The 21120-nt window shown below is 43.4% G+C and overlaps 1 protein-coding gene across 2 annotated transcripts; it reads left to right on the plus strand.

Annotated features, from left to right (window-relative positions):
• Nucleotides 1–7014: 7014 nt before the first annotated feature.
• On the plus strand, nt 7015–19145 carry pstpip1b (proline-serine-threonine phosphatase interacting protein 1b). Of its 2 annotated transcripts, XM_077023053.1 has the most exons (15): nt 7015–7260; nt 9075–9175; nt 10065–10139; nt 10313–10347; nt 10747–10853; nt 13710–13772; nt 14498–14605; nt 15478–15523; nt 16366–16445; nt 16673–16771; nt 16908–17004; nt 17103–17172; nt 17510–17574; nt 18056–18162; nt 18385–19145. In XM_077023053.1, exons 1-15 carry the CDS (start codon nt 7228–7230, stop codon nt 18514–18516), a joined length of 1218 nt encoding a protein of 405 aa, XP_076879168.1. In that variant the 5' UTR covers nt 7015–7227; the 3' UTR covers nt 18517–19145. The 2 variants fall into 2 exon arrangements, with proteins under 2 accessions (XP_076879168.1, XP_076879169.1); XM_077023054.1 differs by lacking the exon at nt 18056–18162.
• The last annotated feature ends 1975 nt before the right edge of the window (nt 19146–21120 follow it).

A 21120-nucleotide genomic window follows, 5' to 3' on the forward strand; every position in this document is an offset into this window, starting at 1 on the left:
AGTCCGAACATGAAACATAGAGCGTCATACTGAACACCGGGAAACAAAACACGGGTAAACTCAGAACGGCGGAACAAACAGGTAATACAGGGAAGCAGACGAGAAATACTCACAACGGGAATACAACGCACGAAGCCAAAGCAGAAAGCACAAAGCACAAACAAAACCATGGATAACTAGACTAGGGGAATACTGGGACTTAAATACAATGACATTTAACGAGGGACAGATGACGGTGATAACACGGGGCGTGGTAACAAACAAGGAATCACGAAGACAAACGAGCGGGGCGGGATAAACGGGCAAGGAATGACAGAACCACGATAACAGAGACATTGGAGTGACAGCGGGGAGAGGGGGGCGTAGCCATACGTGACAGTACCCCCCCTCAAAGCGTGCCACTCCGGGGCACGCAAGGGTAGACAGGACAGGAAAACAGACCCGGACAGGACAAAGCAGGACAAGGAGACAGAGGCAGGGCAGAGACAGGGGAACCAGAGACCGGCCAGGAGCTGGGCTGGGGCATGGCGGTACACGGGGCACAGGGAGATCGGACAGGGCAAGGGGCAGGAGCAGGGCTGGACAGGACAGGACCGGGGACAGACACGGGAGTGGGGCCAGGGTACAGGGCAGAGGCAAACACAGAGGCGAAGACGTTATGGACAACAGAGTAGTGTTGCACGGTATACCGATACTAGAGTAGTATCGCGATACTTCGTCACTAAAAACGGTACTATACCCCGTTTGCTTAGTATCGGTGCTATAGGACGAAGTGCGTTTTTTTTTTTATTTAAGAGCAGTATTTCCAAAGAGTGCCACACGGGGGCAGTGTGCGCGTACAGCAGTGCAGCGCTTGCCTCCTCTCTGCAGAATAAAAAGAATCGGTGTACGATGGCTGATAATACAAGCAATATTGCGGACTGTCCTCAGCTTGTTGAAAAACTACACGCACTAAGCGAAATATGGAATTATTTGCATACATTTCAGACAGTCATGGCAACCCCGTGGACACATCAAAACCGGTCTGCAAACGGTGCTTTAAAGCTGTACCAACCAAAGGAGCCAATCGATTCTTTTTACATAAAATGCGCTTTCGTTTGACCCACCCAAGGTGTCGTAATGCACAGAACAGTTGGTAATGCTGAAATGGCAGCTAAAACAAACGCAGTGTGTTCGCAGCTCGTCTTAATTAAACAAGTAAAGCAGCAGAAGTGCTGTGTGGAAATACTTTGTATTCGAAGCAGATACAGATGGAAAACTGAAGGACATGAACAAGCCAGTTTGCAGGCGGTGCTTTCGGAACATTTCAACGAAGGGCGCTAAAGCCTGGTTTATACTTGACGTGCCGCGAGCAGCGCGAGGGTCCGCGCGGCGAAAATGATGTAATCGCGGTAGCCTCGCGCGCTGTCAATTCGCGAGGTCGTGCACCTCTAGAATTTTGTAACTTAGCGCGCGCCGCAGCGTAATGAACAGTCATGTTTGTAGGGTTCATACACCAACAAGGTGGAATTAAAGCACTTGTACGTCACTTTCAAGGTCCATTTCAATATTTCCCAGCACGTTAAACTTTAGTTAAATATTTATACATATACTCGAAATAATTCGCTTTTTTATCACATTATTTAATGATTGTTTATTTTCAAAACGCCCAATTTTAACGTCTTCACGTTCTCTCATGTTTCGTCCTGGAATTACAAGAGGCTCGTATTTGTTAACGTAACACAAGAGAACGGTTCAGTCAGACACATATTTGTTTCAAGCATTTTCAAGCACGCGGACAAGGTGTGCGGACTCACGCGCTACGGTCACTTGCGAAAGTTTAAACCTAGCTTAACACAACGAATCTGGCCAAACACCTGAAGGCACGCATATTTGTACAAAACATTCCAAGAGGTTGGTGATTATTCCCATTTCTAGTATTATAGCATACAAAATTATGTGTCCGATTATGGTATCCTAGCAAATGTCATATTCTTGGTTTAAGAGCCGTAAGTGCGACAGCATACAGGGAGAAAAAAAAGAGTGATCGTACTACAATGGATCAATCATCTATGAATACTGAACTCTAATACTGAAGTTTTAGTTACTTAAAGAGTTAAAGTTGTTTAAAGTATACTTAAAATACACTTTTTGCACTAGCCTTTTTTAACTTCTAAATGTGAATTCCAGAGTGCACTACTATTATTTATGTTAATTTATATTAATGTACAATTATTTATTTTTCTGTTTTAATGTGGTAGGGACTACACCTTTAATTTATTTGACATTTGTGAAACAAAATACAATATTCATTTGTTTGTTTATAAAAAACAAATAAAAAGCCTTTAAAACGGAAATGAGCACAGTATCTGACTTTGGTATCGAAAATCGTATCGAATTTCAATACTTTTTAAAGTATCGTATCGAAGTTGTAATTCTTAGTATCATGACAACACTACAACCGAGATAGGGACAGGAACAAGGTGAGTGATGACTTGGGGAACAGACATGGGGACCGGGACAGAGACGACACCACCGGAAACAGACACAGGAACAGGAACATGGACACGAACAGACACAACCACGGGGACAGGAACCAAAACAAAGCCAGGGACGGAACACGGGAGCAAGGGGGGCACAGGCATAGAGGCAGGAACACGGGGCGGAGCAGACAACACACTGAGTCCAAGCCCACACGTGGGCAGCACAGTCTCTGTGGTGACAGGCGGGGTCCGCTGACGGGCAGCGGGAACAGGCGCGGGCGGGCAGCGGGAACAGGCGCGGGCGGGCGGCGGGCAGCGGGAACGGGCACCGGCGTGGACGACCTCTCCTGGGTCGCGGGGACAGGAACCGGCGTGGACGACCCCTCCTGGGTCGCGGGGACAGGAACCGGCGTGGACGACCCCTCCTGGGTCGCGGGGACAGGAACCGGCGTGGACTGCCGACGGGCTGCGGGAACGGGAACTGGCGTGGACGACCTCCTCGGGATCACGGGAACAGGCCGCAGACGTGACATGACGTCCTCGGGGGGCGGAGTCGCCGCACTGACGTCCTCGGGGGGCGGAGTCGCCGCACTGACGTCATCGGGGGGGCGTGTCCGCCATACTGATGTCATCGGGGGGCGTGTCCGCCATACTGACGTCCTCGGGCGGCGTGTCCGCCATACTGACGTCCTCGGGCGGTGTGTCCGCCATACTGACGTCCTCGGGCGGCGTGTCCGCCATACTGACGTCATCGGGGGGCGTGTCCGCCATACTGATGTCATCGGGGGGCGTGTCCGCCATACTGACGTCCTCGGGCGGTGTGTCCGCCATACTGACGTCCTCGGGCGGCGTGTCCGCCATACTGACGTCCTCGGGCGGCGTGTCCGCCATACTGACGTCATCGGGGGGCGTGTCCGCCATACTGACGTCCTCCGGGTTCCGAGCCGGCCACTCCTGAGGCGAGTGGCTACTGCGTCCCCCCAAAAAATTCTTGGGGGGCCTTCGGGGAGCGGCTTCCGGGATCAGCGGAGGGAGGTCTTCTTCCACGGGGTCCGGGTTGAGCCTGGAAGAACACACAGACACACACGCCCCTCGGTGGCTCTCTCTGCGATGGCTCCGCCTCCTCTGAGGCGTCGGGAGCTCGCAGCAGCCATTGAGAGCCGACCGAGGGTTAAGCCAAAGCTCGTCTGTGCATTCCCTCCGTCTGCCCGCTGCTTGCACCACAGGTTGCTCACCCCTGTGGTGTTCGTCAAGCAGGGCAGACTCACAGCGCTCAATAGGAGTCTCGCCGCGAAAGCCAGTAGTGAGAGACTGCGCTTTCTTCGGTCTGCGACGAGACTTCCTTGTTCCCACAGCGCCAGGGGTATTCCTGTCTCCGGCTCGTTCGCGCTGTAACACATGAGAGTTAAACCGCACTGAAGCAGCCAACAACTCGTTACAGCGACCAAACTCACCGGAGTCTCGCTCCCTCGCTGTGTCCTTGTAAGATCCGTGGTTATGTAACGTTGCATAAGCAACGGAGCGAGGAGACGGACACAAACGCTGAGGAGAGCGAGATTTAATAAAGGGAATACCAAATTCAGGGTCGAGGAGGAATGCATGGGTCAGATCGTCTAGGGAGTCCGAACATGAAACATAGAGCGTCATACTGAACACCGGGAAACAAAACACGGGTAAACTCAGAACGGCAGAACAAACAGGTAATACAGGGCAGCAGACGAGAAATACTCACAACGGGAATACAACGCACGAAGCCAAAGCAGAAAGCACAAAGCACAAACAAAACCACGGATAACTAGACTAGGGGAATACTGGGACTTAAATACAATGACATTTAACGAGGGACAGATGACGGTGATAACACGGGGCGTGGTAACAAACAAGGAATCACGAAGACAAACGAGCGGGGCGGGATAAACGGGCAAGGAATGACAGAACCACGATAACAGAGACATTGGAGTGACAGCGGGGAGAGGGGGGCGTAGCCATACGTGACACCTAAATTCCTCTAGGGTGGGCTAACAGCTAAAAGTATGCAGTCTACATTGGCCTAGGGTTGGCACACAGTGCTAGTTAGGTATAGAGTTATTATATATTTGGTAATTCAGTGGTTCCCTACAGTTGACACACAGACAAAAAGCTAATCTGAGGGCTAGATGACTTCTATGATTAGATTAGCCTCTGGTAATAATAGAATAGAATTACTAAAGTAATAAAGGTTTGGCACTCACCAGAGCGACGTGAACTAGTGTTATCTGGCCACTTTGGATTTTGGGTTAGATGGTTGCAATGTTTTGATTAGCCACTTTGGTAATAATGATAGGATTACAGTTAAGGTTACAGTTAGTGTTAGGGTTAACCCCAGGAAATCCCACTACACAAGTGTGATTCTATGAATCCCTTTGGCTCATTGTCTGGCTAGAAGATTTAACCATGAGCCAATCTGTAAGCCTGCTATTGATCTAAAATGTCCTGGTATTTGATGACTCTGTGATGCCATGTGTCCTAATAAAATTCCTGAAAAGGTCTAACCCTACAGCATCAGCAATCCACCTCCTGTTTTGGGATTCAAAATGAGGGAATCTTGTGTATGCTTCTGAATTTAGTAGACTATATAGAAATGAATTTAGTAGACTATATAGAAATGAAAAAGGCAGAAAAAGAGAAACCAGGGAGTCATTAGATTTTAGTTGATTAAACATGTTCACCTTGATCAACTGAAACTGAGATCTGACCTCACATTCAGAGTTCCCCTCATGTAATAGAGAAGTACGAATATCTGGTAATAAAGCAATAAGGGTCTCCAGTAATACATTAGTAAGGTATGTAGGCTAATACTGTAGTAAGGGTCTCAGGTAAAAGAGTAAAACACTGGAGATATTGACAGTCTATTCATTAATAGTTGTACTAAGAAGCAGTAGACTTGATGTTAATACTACAAATAGCCTACAGCCAGTTTGATAATCTATTTTGCAAAATGATCAGTGAACTTGCATGTCTTCTACATTTTTATGTCACAATAATAATGACAAAAAAGAGTCAAATGTATTTTTTAGGGTACTATGTTCTCAGTCACAGAATATAACCTTTCACTCTGCATGTTTTTTGTAGTTTGTGTAGGCGGTGGGACGTACACACGGACTGTGTGCACAAGTGAACTGTATGAAAGTCGGTGAAAGTGAAATCACAAAGTGTCAATCCCCTCTAGTGGCTGCAGTACCGGTTTTTAACGCACTCCTTTCCAATGCAAGTCAACGGCTCATACAACAAACTTTAATTTCAAGTTACACATAATTTAGGAATTATTGCGCAATCGTGTTCTGTCAATTCTATACCACCTCTCGACTCAAAAAATATTTTCGTTACAATTAACTGGTTTTGCAAAAGTTATTTAGTGATGTGGCGATGTAGTGGTGTTTGACCGTCACAGCCACGGTTGACTATGTTTTTTCAGTTAATAATCGGTTTAATCTGTTTAATCGGTTTATACGAAAACCTTAGAATAAATCTAGCGCAAAACAGCGTCTCAGGCATTGCGCAACGTATGTAACAATATTATGTAATTTATCTGGACATAGCTTTCAGTAGGCTACATTGAATTCCTACTGCAGTTGTGAACAGTTCTGAAAGAAATTTCTTCAGAACGGCTCATTTCACACAAAAGCCTGAGTGATCTCCAGCGTGTTTGCGTGGTAAAAACTGTAGCCTATACAGTGCCACACACACACACACACACACACACACACACACACACACACAGAGAGAGAGAGAGAGAGAGAGAGAGAGAGAGACGTAGTAGTTTATTTATGTCCTAATTTCGTAAATTATATTTCACAAATAGAAATAAGTAAATAACCATACAAGAGCACCACACACCGGTCTACTTGTGCGCACACAAACATGTGCATGCGCACACACAAACAAGAACCATCACAATGGATCAGGATGAACATATAGATGGATATAGTTAAACGGTTTTGTTGCACGGGGGTAGAATTATTTTAAAAAGCGTGATTAGATTTGAACACCACCCAGATCGCCCTATCTTATAATAGCCGTACATCAGCCCCCTTCTGGAGATGAAGAACTCCACGTGTGCAGACTGTCAGACTGTATAAATCTTCCAGTATAAGGAAGTAATCCCTCTGTTGGCAAATAATATATTACAACAATCAGGGCAGTATCTGCTTTATTAACAGTCACGCTTGACGAATTGCCAACACCTTTGGGTTTGGGTGAACCTTCCAGACCACTGACGCATGCAGTCATCAGCAGGACCATTTGATCATCACAAAACAAGTTATTTGACCATTAGCCAACAACACAAAATAAGCCCTCATTTTAAGCTATATGCCTATAGATTTTGCACTGACTAATTATTATTTAGAGCACCTTCTGCACCCAGATTTCTTCACCTATTGATCTAAATTGTTTTTCAATAGGCAGTTGTTATTGTTGACATTACATTGTTTAGAGTTTAATTTTAAGAAAGATCGACCACTGCTTGCAGTTGTAATTTAGAAGGCGTTACTAAACAGTTCTTCCTCTTCTAGATGCTCTAAACGGAATAGGCGACTTTCAAACCGTGACATGTCTTTGAGTTTCTTCCTCATTAAAGAAGAGGGCTCCATTAGCTTCACGACTGAGCACGTGCACATGCCCGAACCTTTCCCCTTTGATTTGTGGATCTCTAGCGACTGTGCAACTGTCATCTGTAGCGCCTTCTCTTCTCAAAAGGCAAAAGAAAAGACAGATACCGGTCAGAATGGCGGCTCTACAGTTCTGCGATGCGTTTTGGGTAAGCACCGATAACAATACTAGTACGTAGCACAGAAATGTTAAATATTTCATTTATACTAAATGGTTAGAGAGAATATGATGTTCGTTATGCCGGGTAATTTAGGATAAGGTGAAAGGTTGTCATTTAAACTGCGTTGTTAGAAAGCTTTACTGACATCCTGGTGTTATCATGTTAAACATCAATAGAATTGTTTCCATTTATAAGTCACACCTTTAATGAAAGCCCAACCTGGCCGATAGCTTTGCGCAGAACTTTACACCGTCCAAAGACGCGATCGAAGCCTTCAAATACCGAGATAAATGTCATTAGAAAAACGGGAAACTGACAGTGTCTTGAGATGTCCTACTGAATGAAAAGTAGCAAAGCATTTTCTGTGAGATAGGTTACAGATGGTTGCAATACACTGCAAGCCGATGTCACACTATAGTGTGCTATAAAATGGTATTAAGCTTTTAAAACGGTATGGGCTGAAAATATAGCTTGTCCTAAAGTGCTAATGGACTAACAGTCCCGAGGGAAAATATATTGTGGAATTTTACAGTAAAACTAAGTTTACACAATTATTACAATAATAATTCATAGTTCTACTCGATCCTCTGCAGTTCAATCATGAGTACAGCTGTGAACTCCGTGAACAGTTCAGACATCTTTTTTTTACAAATATATTTATACATACACATATTCAATATGTAAAAAATCACATTTATATGAGCAAAAGAGCCAAATACACAATTCCGATTTGTGATATCTATACAGTATTGTAAAATTGACTTTACAAGTCTGTACATTTGGATTCTGTTTGAGATAATTAATGTGTGCTTATTTTATATGAAGGTTCATTTACGGTTTGTTTTAGTGTATTCAAGTGTATGTGAACAGTTAAAAGGACTATGTAGACACAAAAAATATTTTAGTACAACCACTAAGATCAATTCATAGCTTAACTGTAAACTGGTGAACTTCTCAGTCAAAGGAAGCTGCAAAGGTAATAGTAAAGCTGTTTGACATATAAAATGAACACTAAATCACTCAATCAAGTTTAGTTTGACAGCAGAACCTTGGAGTGGCTAAATAGCCACCAATAATGAATGAACATGCAATGTTCATTCTAAGAAAGCACAGTCCATGTTTTCTGGGCCGTTTGTGCTGCTATTATGAATAGAAGTTCTGACTCATTTAATCCCAGCACAGTACTGACATTCTTGATGAAACAAGCAAAAATATGGCTATTAACTCGCAATATCAGTGCTGTGCTGTGTATAGGTTAAAATACACATTAATAACCTCTAAAATGAGAATACACTACGTTATAGGGGGACGTGAATATGAATACTAAAACACACAAAATTAATAATGAAGCCTGACCAATTAGATATAGAAATACCAGTAAGTATAATATAAATGAATGTTGTACTCTGAACAACTTGAAACAAACTTGTGTCATATAAATCAGCCAGTGTGCGGAAGACATGAAATTCATGTTTCTTACTTTTTGAAAGGAAATGTTGTGTTTATTTGATATGTACTAATCATATACTGTTTGTGACTAATATTACAATCACACCAACATGTTCAAGGAGATCTGTCATCATATAAATACATGACGTGTTCCAGTGACCCGTTAAAATAACACTGATGAATGAAAAGCAACTACCATTGCACTCCAGCTGAAAAACCAGACATCTGGCCTAAAACCAGAATTTCCAACTTAAAACCAGACTGTCTGATTTAAAACAGAATGCTTGGCCATTCTAGTAATGAGTGCTGTGCTTTTTAAGTAGTGGTGAAAAATTGTGTCTGCTGTGTCTCAGGGTTCAGACTTTTCCGATCGCTCGGGTTATGAGGCCATTCTCCAGAGGCTGAATGAAGGCAGACGAATGTGCAAGGATGTGGAGGAGTTGCTCAGAATGAGGTATACTTACTCAACCAGTACAAGCCAGTACAAACCACTACAAAGTTGCATAACAAGTACTGCACTTACACATCCAGTACAAAACGCAAGGGACATCATGTCAGTTTCCACCGTAGTGGTATTCCCACCTACACTGAGAGGTTAAAACACCTGCATTGTTTCTCCATTGGATATTTTCATTAAAGATGTGTATGTAAGGAGCACAGGGTCACAAATTATAATGCATCACATATTAAAACACATGGAATGGACAAAATGTAATAAATGGTGAATCAAGTATCCATCACTCAGTAGGAAATGTTAGTAATTTACACATGTTGATTTGTCATCAAAAGCACAGTACATGTGGCTATGGGAGGAGGAAGGTGGCATTGTGGTGACTGTCACAAAATGATATTTAAGGAAGCAAAAAGGACAAAAAAAATACAGAAGTCAGCTAGCATGCAGAATGACTAATTGGGGTGGGGGAGACACGGCGGAGCAGCCACAGTAGAGATCAACATACAGCATTCTGCTCCCATTAAACAGCCTGACACAGGGACCAACATGTTAAACAACAGGTTAAACCATCAGGATGAAAACACCAGAACAGAAATGCATGCATAAACATTTATTTTATCTGCAACGACAAGAACAGGAGTCAGGGCCAGGGCAGTGTGACTTTGTGCGAAACTGAAACAAAAATTTACAATAAATTTCACCTTACAAAGCAAAAACCACAAGGGTGTTTAAAAATAGCATCAGTAAGAAGCCAGATAGTTCCTGTGACTGCTTGATAGCACGATATGATGTAGTGTGCTTACTCAAGGTTACCATTCAGCCCAACTTGGTGTCCATGTGTGTGTGTGTGTGTGTGTGACTAATTATTTCCCAATTTTCATGTGTACAGAGCAGTAGCAGAGGAGAAGTTTGGAAAGGAGCTGGTGGCAATAGCACGTAGATCAGGAGGTCACACAGAGATCAGGTCTGTTAGGATTTTATCCCACCCCTGTGTATTTACCTGACCGGGACCTGTTGATATAAATACACCACTATTAGTTTGCATTCTTCCGCCTATATTCAAAAATGAATTTAAAATTAAACTAATGTTAAATGTAATGTAATTCTGTTATAATTCTGTTACATTACTTTGTACAGCACATTAAGGGCATCATTTGATCAGCTTAAAGCAGGTACGTGTGACGACGTCATTTTGATTGCTGTTTTTACTCCTTGGGATTGGGAGCTTAGGCAAATCAAGGCTGATTTAAACTCCTTTGAAGGAACACACACATGGGATTATGGGTTTTGCATAGCTTGCAGAGGACAAATGCACACACCTCCAAAACCTCAACTATGTATGTGCAGAGCTTCGTATCAAGCGTATGCTGATTGGCTATCCAGTATTATTGGTGGTGGATCACAAGATCCAGACAAATACTTGACTTGAACCAGAGATAGCACGATAAACAAAATGGAATGCTGCCCCCTAGTGCACATGTTAACAACTACGCAAACGTCTGCGCACAATGCTGGAAGAACACAGATGCTGTAGTACAATGCAGCCTTTAAGTTGTTTCTTTACGTTCCAGAAATCGAGAACACGGGCACTCAGCACATCCTGCTATCTGGGATGATTAAAGAGGAAGTTCAGAAAATAGAAGCATTCCGAGAACATCAGAAAGAACAAAGAAAAAAGGTATGGTGTCTGGTTCAGACAGCAGTCCTCTGTGCAGTTTGCTTGGGGTCTTTGGTAAGCACTGTAAGATCCACCACGGAAGTACCAGAGGAAGGAAACCCTTCTTGATACTATGTGTTTGTGTATTGCATATACATGATACAGGAAATGAGCTCATGGGTGTGCTATACTCACAAACCATACTGAAAAATACTTATATATCAAGTCAAGTCAAAGTTTATTTGTATAGCGCTTTTAACAACTCAAGTTGTCGCAAAGCAGCTTTACAGGATTTACAAGGTTAACAATACTATGGGTCCAGAACCCTAATGAGCAAGCCAAAGGCGACAGTGGCGAGGAAAAACTCCCTATGATATATCATTGTGCACATTTAGTGACAAATGAAAAGCGAAAAGATGTCATATGACATTCTGTGTAATACAAACATACACACTACAGGAGGACAAATGCAATTCCTGGCCATTTTAATTCTGCATTATTGCCCTACAATGGACCTGCAGTTTAAAGGACCACCAGTGGGTCCAGATTCTCATTCTCATACTGGCTTTTGTAAATACATAACTTTCATTTTACCAGACACTTTATTAGGTACACTTGTCCAACTGCTTGTTAATACAGATATCTAATAAGTCAATCAGCCAACTCAATGCATTTATGCTTATAGACATGGTTAAGATAACCTACTGAAGTTCAAACCAAAATATGGAAGGAAGGTGATTTTAGTGATGGTTGTTGGTGCTGGAGTATTTCTGATCTGAGTATGTCAGAAACTGCTGATCTACTGGGATTTTCACACACGGCCAGGCTGGTTTGATGTAATAGAAAGGCAAAAGTAACTCAAATAACCACTAACTACAACTGAGGTATGCAGAAGAGCATATCTGAACGCACAACATGAACCATGAAGCCGATATGGTACAGCAGCAGAAGACCACACTGGGTAACATTCCTGTCAGCTACTGAGACTGGCAACTGAGACTACAGTTTGCAAGGGCTCACCAAAATATGACGGTAGAAGATAGGAAAAATATTGTTTGGTCTGCAGTCAGACTCACTTTTGTAAGTCACACTGGTTGAGTGTCTGCTAAATGCCAGTAATGTAAATGTAATGTAAATGTCTTAGTGTGGTGGGATGGGAGACTTACAGTGTGGGTGTGCAGCACACAGATCTGGAGCAACCACGTGATAATATATACTGAATTATATATCTTGGGGTATATACACTCACCGGCCAATTGGGTACTCCTTGATAGTACCGGGATGGACCCCCTTTTCAATTCAATTCAATTCAACTTTATTGTCATTATGCTGAAACTGGGTTGTACAGCACAACGAAACACTTTTAGGCTAGGCCTCAGTGCAATTGCATACTACAAAATCACAAAATCACAAAATCACAGCAGTAGTTACATACAACATAGTGCAGGACAACATAGTGCAGGACAACATAGTGCAGGACAACATAGTGCAGGACAACATAGTGCAAGACAACATAGTGCAAGACAACATAGTGCAGGACAACATAGTGCAGGACAACATAGTGCAGGACAACATAGTGCAGGACAACATAGTGCAAGACAACATAGTGCAAGACAACATAGTGCAAGACAACATAGTGCAAGACGGTCATGGTGCAAGCCAGGCAACAGATATTAAATGAGCAGGGTAAGAATGTAAAATTGCCTTCAGAACTGCCTTAATCCTTCATGGCATAGATTCAAGGTACTGGAAACATTCCTCAGAGAGGCTGGTTCATATTGACATGATAGCATCACCCAGTTTCAATAGATTTGACAGCTGCAGATCCATGATGTGAATCTCCCGTTCCACCACATCCCAAATGTGCTCTAATGGATTGAGATCTGGTGACTGTGGAGGCTATTCGAGTACAGTGTTGTCATGTTCAAGAAGTTTGAGATGATTTGCGCTTTATGACATGCGTTATTCTGCTGGAAGTAGCCATCAGATGACAGATACACTGTGGTCACTAAGGGATGGACATGGTCAGCAACAATACTCAGGTAGGCTGTAGCATTGACATGGTGCTCAATTGGTAGTAATGGGCCCAAAGTGTGCCAAAAAATATCCCCCACACTACTGCACCACAAGCCTGAACCGTTGATACAAGGCAGGATTGATCCATGCTTTCATGTTGTTGATGCCAAATTCTGACCCTACCATCCAAATGTTGCTCATCAGACCAGGCAACGTTTTTCCAATCTTCTGTTGTCCAATTTTGGTGAGCCTGTAGGAATTGTAGCCTCAGTTTCCAGTTCTTAGCTGACAGGAGTGGCACCTGGTGTGGTCTGCTGCTGCTGTAGCCCATCTGCCTCAAGGTTCCATGAGTTGTGCGTTGAGAGATGCTCTTCTGCTTGCCTTGGTTGTAACGACTGGTTATTTGAGTTACTGTTGCTGTTCTATCAGCTCAAACCAGTCTGGCCATTTTCCTCAGACCTCTGGCATCAACAAGGTATTTGCACCCACAGAACTGCCGCTCACTGGATATTTTCTCTTTTTCGGACCATTCTTTGTAAACCCTACAGATGGTTGTGCATGGAGATCCCAGTAGATCAGCAGTTTCTGCAGCCCGTCTGGCACCAACAACCATGCCATGTTGAAAGTCACTTAAATCACCGTTCTTCCCCATTCTGATGCTCGCTTTGAACTGCAGCAGTTCGTCTTGGCCATGTCTACATGCCTAAATGCATTGAGTTGCTGCCATGTGATTGGCTGATTCGACATTTGCGTTAATGAGCAGTTGGACAGGTGTACCTAATAAAGTGATTAATATAATATAGAAAAGAAGAACTTTTCTTAAGAGGTGAGTTAACCAGCCTGTGTCCCGACCCATGACAGCTGGAGGAGATCATTGAGAAGGTTCAGAAGCCCATAGAGGCCCTATACAAAAGGACTATGGAGGTAAGACTTGTTAAACAACAATCTCTCTGACCCATTTGTCTGGGAAAGGTGTAGTATTTTTAAATGTCTGCTACTATTGCAATGTGTCAGAATAATAGTCAGATCCCATTAACCACCAAAACACTTCTCAGAGTGAAAGAGGAAGAGAGACGAAGAAGCAGGGTGAACACAGAGGCTAAGAGAGTCTGTACCCACACAGCAAGTGTGAGAACGCAAGCCGAGCAAAAGTGTTTACAGTGTAAGGGTGTGAGAGACAGAGAGAGAGACAGGGAGAGAGAGAGAGAGAGAGAGAGAGAGACAGGGAGAGAGACAGGGAGAGAGAGAGAGAGAGAGAGAGAGAGAGAGAGAGAGAGAGAGAGAAAGAGAGAGAGAGAGAAAGAGAGAGAAAATAAAGAATAATAAAAAATGTAAAAAGAAAAATATTAAATACAGAAAGAACAAAATGACTTCCTGTGCTGAAAAAGGGTACATCAGAAATGTATGCCTCAGTCCCGCTAAATTTAAAATGACAAATGAATGAAAGTTCTACGTGTTGAATATAGGTATTTGCATGCACACTCACACACACGCAAACACACATACTCATTCACACACGCACGCACGCACACACACACACACACACACACAAACACACAAGCACACACACACATACGCATATGCATGCACACACACACACACATGCATGCACACACACACACTGACTTTATCGTTGACTCTTGTGACAGTCTAAGAGGTGTTATGAGCAGAGATGTAAAGAGGCGGACGAATCTGAACAGTGTGTGGAGAAAAGGAGCAACCCTGTGACCACCACCACCCACAGGCAAACGGAGAAGGTACAACACCTGTCTGTCTCTAGCTGTCTGTCTGTTACTTCTAACATTTATTCCATTCAGGTTTAACAATCGGTCTGTAGCGACAATAACCCAATGGATACCTTGAAACAAACTGGGCAACTTCTTGAAGTTTCTTCTGAGGTTCTGCTGAAGGAACTTTGTTAAGAGCACAGTGAGAATAATTCTGAACTCATTCTGGGGTACCTATCTTAACCATCCACACCTGTGTATTTAGTGTTTTTAGAGGATCTCTACATATGTGTGGTTGCAGGGGGAACAGAAAGCAGCTCATAACCACTTTGAGTAGCCTGCAGTACCAAAGGAGACCTTCTCAGACTTTTGAGGCATTAAGTCTATTGAGTCTATTTATATGGTTAAAGAATGAGTCACTTTTCTGATGAAAGGATGTAGTAAACTCATGTGACCTGTGAAGTATGATGAGATCAGTAAACACTGATGCATGAAAGCATGAGACAAATAATAATCAATATAAACAATACACTACATAATATTAGCATATCAAACAGTGATTGGCACAGTTAGCAAACAACATCTCAGCCCAACAACCCAACATATCACACAATATCCAGACAAATCATGTATAACAGGATAATCAATACAAACCAATACAAATTATCTTTATCTAACCCTAACCCTAACCCTTTGTTTCTGCAATATCAAACTTCCTGAAACTAAACAACAAACGATTCACCTTGTTCTTCCTGAATTGCCCACCTTCACACTCATGAGGACACTCCATCCTCTCAAACTCAAATCATCTGCCCAAACTCTAAATGGTACACAATCACATAAAACAATACAGTTGTTGCATGGTTATTTCTCTTGAATGCATGCACTCTTGTTTTGTTTAGGTTCTGAACAGGGCTCGGCTGTGCAGGCAGGCAGCCCGACTTGCAGGTATGTAGGACTCACATACCCACAGACAGGTGTGTAGGATTCACGTACCCACAGACAGGTGTGTAGGATTCACGTACCCACAGACAGGTGTGTAGGACTCACGTACCCACAGACAGGTGTGTAGGACTCACGTACCCACAGACAGGTGTGTAGGACTCGCGTACCCACAGACAGGTGTGTAGGACTCACATACCCACAGACAGGTGTGTAGGACTCACGTACCCACAGACAGGTGTGTAGGACTCACGTACCCACAGACAGGTGTGTAGGACTCGCGTACCCACAGACAGGTGTGTAGGAGTCGCGTACACACAGACAGGTGTGTAGGAATCATGTACCCACAGACAGGTGTGTAGGAGTCGCGTACCCACAGACAGGTGTGTAGGACTCGCGTACCCACAGACAGGTGTGTAGGATTCGCGTACCCACAGACAGGTGTGTAGGACTCGCGTACCCACAGACAGGTGTGTAGGACTCGCGTACCCACAGACAGGTGTGTAGGACTCGCGTACCCACAGACAGGTGTGTAGGAGTCGCGTACCCACAGACAGGTGTGTAGGACTGGCATAGCTACAGACAGATGTGTAGGACTCACGTACCCACAGACAGATGTGTAGGACTCACGTACCCACAGACAGGTGTGTAGGAGTCACGTACACACAGACAGGTGTGTAGGAGTCATGTACCCACAGACAGGTGTGTAGGACTGGCATAGCTACAGACAGATGTGTAGGACTGGCATAGCTACAGACAGGGGTGTATTACTACTATAACACAGACATGGAAGGGATGTGTTCGGGAAATGGAACTAAAGCCTATGGTATCCCTGCCTTCTGCAACAGAAAAACAGTTAAAGTGGAATGTCGAGCAGCTGGATAAAACTCATCAAGACTGGGAAAGCACATACAGGAGTACATGTGAGGTATACACACACACACAAATGCATGCACACATACACACATGCACACCAACTAGTCTAGCTGAAGTAAGAGAGAGGATGCATGTAAACCAGTTGCAAAAGAAACATTGCATCATGATATAAAAAAAGACCACTGCCAGAACGCATCTCTCATGCAGCCACAAATGGTTCTCCTGCAGAAGCACTCCACTCTGTGTCAGATGTGTTTGCATGTTCTACATGTGTTCTAGGTGTTCCAGCAGCAGGAGTCGGACCGTATTAGAATGCTGCGCTGTGTGTTATGGGATCACTGTAATCATCTGTCCATGCAGTGTGTAAAGGATGATGAGGTCAGACTGCTCTTCCTCACTGCTCTTCTTCAGTTTTTTTCTCTTGTGCAGCTAAATGCAGAGCTGAATATGGTCTTTCTGTTCTGATACTGCCTCTGACATCGCCTGAAACTACTGCTGGGTTTTTCGTTTGTAGTGCTATGAGGAAGCAAGGAAGGTTCTAGAACAGTGTGACATCACAACAGATAACAACTGCTTCATCCAAATGCGAAAGACAAGCTCCAGCCCACCAAGTAAATAATTTCCCTTTGTCATCACCATCTTATTTAGCATTCATGTTTTTCATTAAAATATATTCAGAATAGCTCACTGGCTCTGCATATTCCTTTAGACTCTGTAGAGTTTCAGAATTACTACAACACAGACACAAATGGCTGTGTAGATGGCAAAGACGCACACAGGTGAGCAGCGATATGCTCTATGTATACCAGTGAGTTTGGCTTATGACCTGTCGTACAGTTGTTGTAGATGATATTAGCACATAGAATGGGGGTCTGAAGACCATTACGAGGGCCATCACTGACGCATCATACAGTCATTGTGAACTCAAATTTGTACTCCTGTCTAAATGACAGTGATTAATTTAAATGGATGTGTCGCTGGTATATGCAGGTATGCTGTGCAAGGTTCCTAGATAGGGAAACAAACCAGGATATTGGTTGTTGTAAGTGTACTGCAGTACTGTAGGCAGCATATCGGGTGGACTGAGCTGGAGAATTGTGTGCCATCTCCCTGCAGGTCTTCCCTGCAGTTGGAAACATCTGTCGTTCACAACCTGACTTTCTCAGTGGCTCCAACTCACCGTCAGTGTCTTTCTTTATTCCTAAATAACTTACATTTTCATATTAGCACAGTACTCACACAACATATTTGGGAAATAATGCTATACATGTAAACCAAGAAACTCAAACAATTTTCTCTATATTTCAAAAATACTATTAAATTATTAGAATGAATGTTTTCAAATGAAATATGGTCCTGAGGATATTTTGATACCTGGCTCTCAGGTAGAGTAAGAGAGTAGTGAAGAACTAAGCTTATTTGTTGCAAAGGTCTCCTCAGACAAGTGTCCCTCAGGCTCCAGCCTGCACCACTTTGCTAGGCTGATGATATGGCGTGTTGGTGGCCTACACATATTTACTTGATTTCTGCTCAGCTAATGGCCACATTTACCTGCAAGGGCCTCAACATCCTCTTTCTCATGAGCGGTGAGCCGATTACTGCTTGAAGCACGCAGTGCTCAGCAGTTGCCTAAAGCAGTTGCCTGTGTCTGCTCTCTCCCAGAGGTCACAGTAGCTCAAGAGCGTTTAAGTGGAGCGTTTGTCACTACTCAGGAACGTGGAGAGACTGAGGACGAAAAGTATAAAGTTTTATATGATTACGAAGCGCAGGTGAACATATCACACTCAAAGTCACTTGCATTTACTATGTCAGCAGTGTAACTTGTACACATAGTAAAGGCAATTTTACAATGAGGGGTAATAACTTTGGTATGTGGCATTTGTCATGCAAGATATTAAACTGGAAGATGCTAGTAGTGTAAGATTATTTAAAAATAGATATTGTACTGGCTTATACTGTTTTTTACTAATCACTAGTCTCTGTGTGTCCAGGATTCAGATGAGCTTTCGATCACTTGTGGGGACATTTTGATGATAAGTGAGCAGGGAGAGGATGGCTGGTGGACAGCTCGAAAGGGTGACCTCATTGGCCTTGTGCCTGGAACATACTTAATTAAACTCTGACCAAGATGACCCTGCAGGACCCTGCGCCACATCATCTCAATCTGACCAACACTCACCTCCCCACAGGCCGAACAACACTTCTAAATAACCGCAAGCCAGTCAAGTAACTAGTGCTTCATATGACTGGACAACAGTGTAATATCTGTGGAATACGTTTGTGAGATGCATTACACAATTGTTCGGTTCCAGCCTTAGCTACCACCAATCCCTGCCCTAGCTACCGCCATTGTCCAATCCCTGCCTTTGCTACTGCCATCATCCAATCCCTGCCCTAGCTACAGCTGTTTGAGCATTGTGCTATGGGGAAAGGGAGACTTGTGTTACGTTACTAAGTCTAATGTAATTTGTTTGGTCTAATCATTTTGTTGTCCTAGTGGAAAAAGTGGTTAATTCTATTTAAAATATTTTGAAATCTATGCTGTAAATGCACTAACAAACTAGAAACATCAAAATAGCATAATTTTATGAATGCATTACTGTGTATTTTAGTTCATTTTAATTAATTGAAGTCTAAATTTATAAAGTGTGCTTGTTAAATGCTTGTGAATTTGTACATTTGAAAAATTATCTAAAGACAAATTATTGCAATGTTGCTAATGCATATGAATAAAAATATCCTGTAATACTTAGGTTTTTCTCAGGTATATTTTAAATGGGTTTGATGACAAAAAGCATGTATATATTTTATTACTACATATAAGCTTTAATGGAGTGTTAGGAACAGCACTCAGTCCCTCTCTCGAACTGATTAGTTACACCTGTCTCAATGACCACACCCCTTTTCTTGGCTACATCTTAGTCAGCTTCTAAATTCCTGATTGCGAAGTATTGCCGTTTCCATGCTGGATACCGTGCGTTCTAACTACCGTGCTGTCTGCCCGTGCCCTGACCTCTGCTCCCCCCCCGATCTCGATTCCTGCCTAGCCCTCGTGTACCTCCCAGACTCTGCTTCCCCGGCGTGACCCTGGACCGGCCCCACACTCCCAGCTACGCTACTGCGTTCTGTGTAGTTGTTGATGATGGGCGATCTACGCCTCTGGAATATATGTGTACTTCAAAAAAAGGTGCGATATTCTACATTTGGATCCTTCTCTGTCTGGTTAATACGTTACATGGAGCCACGTTAAACAATTTGATCTATTATGTTGTCATTTTATCGTACAATCTATTTTTTTTCTTAAAGAACATTTCTTTGTAAATATTCTAGAACTGACTGTTTTGTAGGAGAATTCTACCTGTGACGACATGGATGCAGCATGAGGCGAGGGTGGAGGAGTTACGTTTTTAATGTCCATTAGAACAAAATAAACAAACGATGTACCAAAAATAAAGCTCAGCTATAAACCTATGAGATAACGTTCAGAAATAAGAACATGCTCAGGATGCAACAAAAGAAATTCTCTTTGATGTCATTCAGGGCTCAGGCAGACTGGCTCTCTCGGGACGAGCTCGCTGAATACACAGCACTGAACAGCGGAAATATAGGTATTGATATATACTATATATAGTCTTTCTATATATAGGCTTTCTTATGCACAAGGACTAGGTTTCATTTGCAGAGTCTGAGAGGAGAGGAGCCCCAAGGTCACTTGGGTACATAACTTTATTTCGCTCCCTCACACACATACACACACAACCTTATACCCCTCCCTCACTTATACACACAACCGTATACCCCTCCCTCTCTCACACACACACACACGCACGCACGCACGCACGCACGCACGCACGCACGCACGCACGCACGCACGCACGCACACACACACACACACACACACACACACACACACACACACACACACACACACACACACACACACACACACACACACACACACACACACACACACACACACACACACACACACACACACACACACACACAGTGGGCAGTCATGGTCTGGTGGTAGGGAACTGGTCTTGTAACCAGAGGGTCGTGGGTTCGATTCCCAGGCCTGAGGCCATGACTAAGGTACCTTTGAGCAAGGCACCTAACCCCAACTGCTCCCCGGGCTAGGGCTGCCCACCACTCTGGGCATGTGTGCACCACAGCCCCCTAGTAATCACTAGTGTGTGTGTTCTAACTGCACAGATGAGTAAATGCGGAGGACAAATTTTGTTTGGGGTGAAAATCACAATTGACAAAATATGGCACATTTCATTACACACACAACTTTTTGACTTTAACAATATACATAACTAAAACAACAATACATTGTATCCTATCACTAATGTTCTTGGGATAAGCTAAGGTTGTTTTTAATGACCGCAGTCACTCATTGTAATGTAGCAAGCATATTAGTTAGCACATCTTTATAATTTGTATGAGTTTCAGTTTCATTTTGCTGGGCCCGTTATGGTTTCCAATGAAATCACACACGTCGTGGCATTTAGCTTGACATGTGGATTGCTCAGGAATCCCATATTATGCAGTGGTACTGTAAACCAACATTATAGATGCAGACAGGGCTGTAATCCACCTATCACACAAAATCATTGTTGTTCCATGTACATGCAATTCCCCATCCTCCCAAATATTTACTTCACATGGTCTATCTGCTGCTGGCCTACCTTGTTTCACATATGATCTCTGCCTGGGCGGAC

The sequence above is a fragment of the Brachyhypopomus gauderio genome, chromosome 12 (assembly GCF_052324685.1).
Source record: "Brachyhypopomus gauderio isolate BG-103 chromosome 12, BGAUD_0.2, whole genome shotgun sequence".
Classification (NCBI taxonomy): Eukaryota; Metazoa; Chordata; class Actinopteri; order Gymnotiformes; family Hypopomidae; genus Brachyhypopomus; species Brachyhypopomus gauderio.

Excerpts from the sequence above, each read along its gene's own strand:
- pstpip1b (XM_077023053.1), top strand. The coding sequence starts at position 7,228 with ATGGCGGCTCTACAGTTCTGCGATGCGTTTTGG. Across the intron at positions 7,261-9,074 it reads AGTTCTGCGATGCGTTTTGG|GGTTCAGACTTTTCCGATCG; the intron begins GTAAGCACCGAT and ends GCTGTGTCTCAG. Across the intron at positions 10,140-10,312 it reads GGAGGTCACACAGAGATCAG|CACATTAAGGGCATCATTTG; the intron begins GTCTGTTAGGAT and ends TACTTTGTACAG.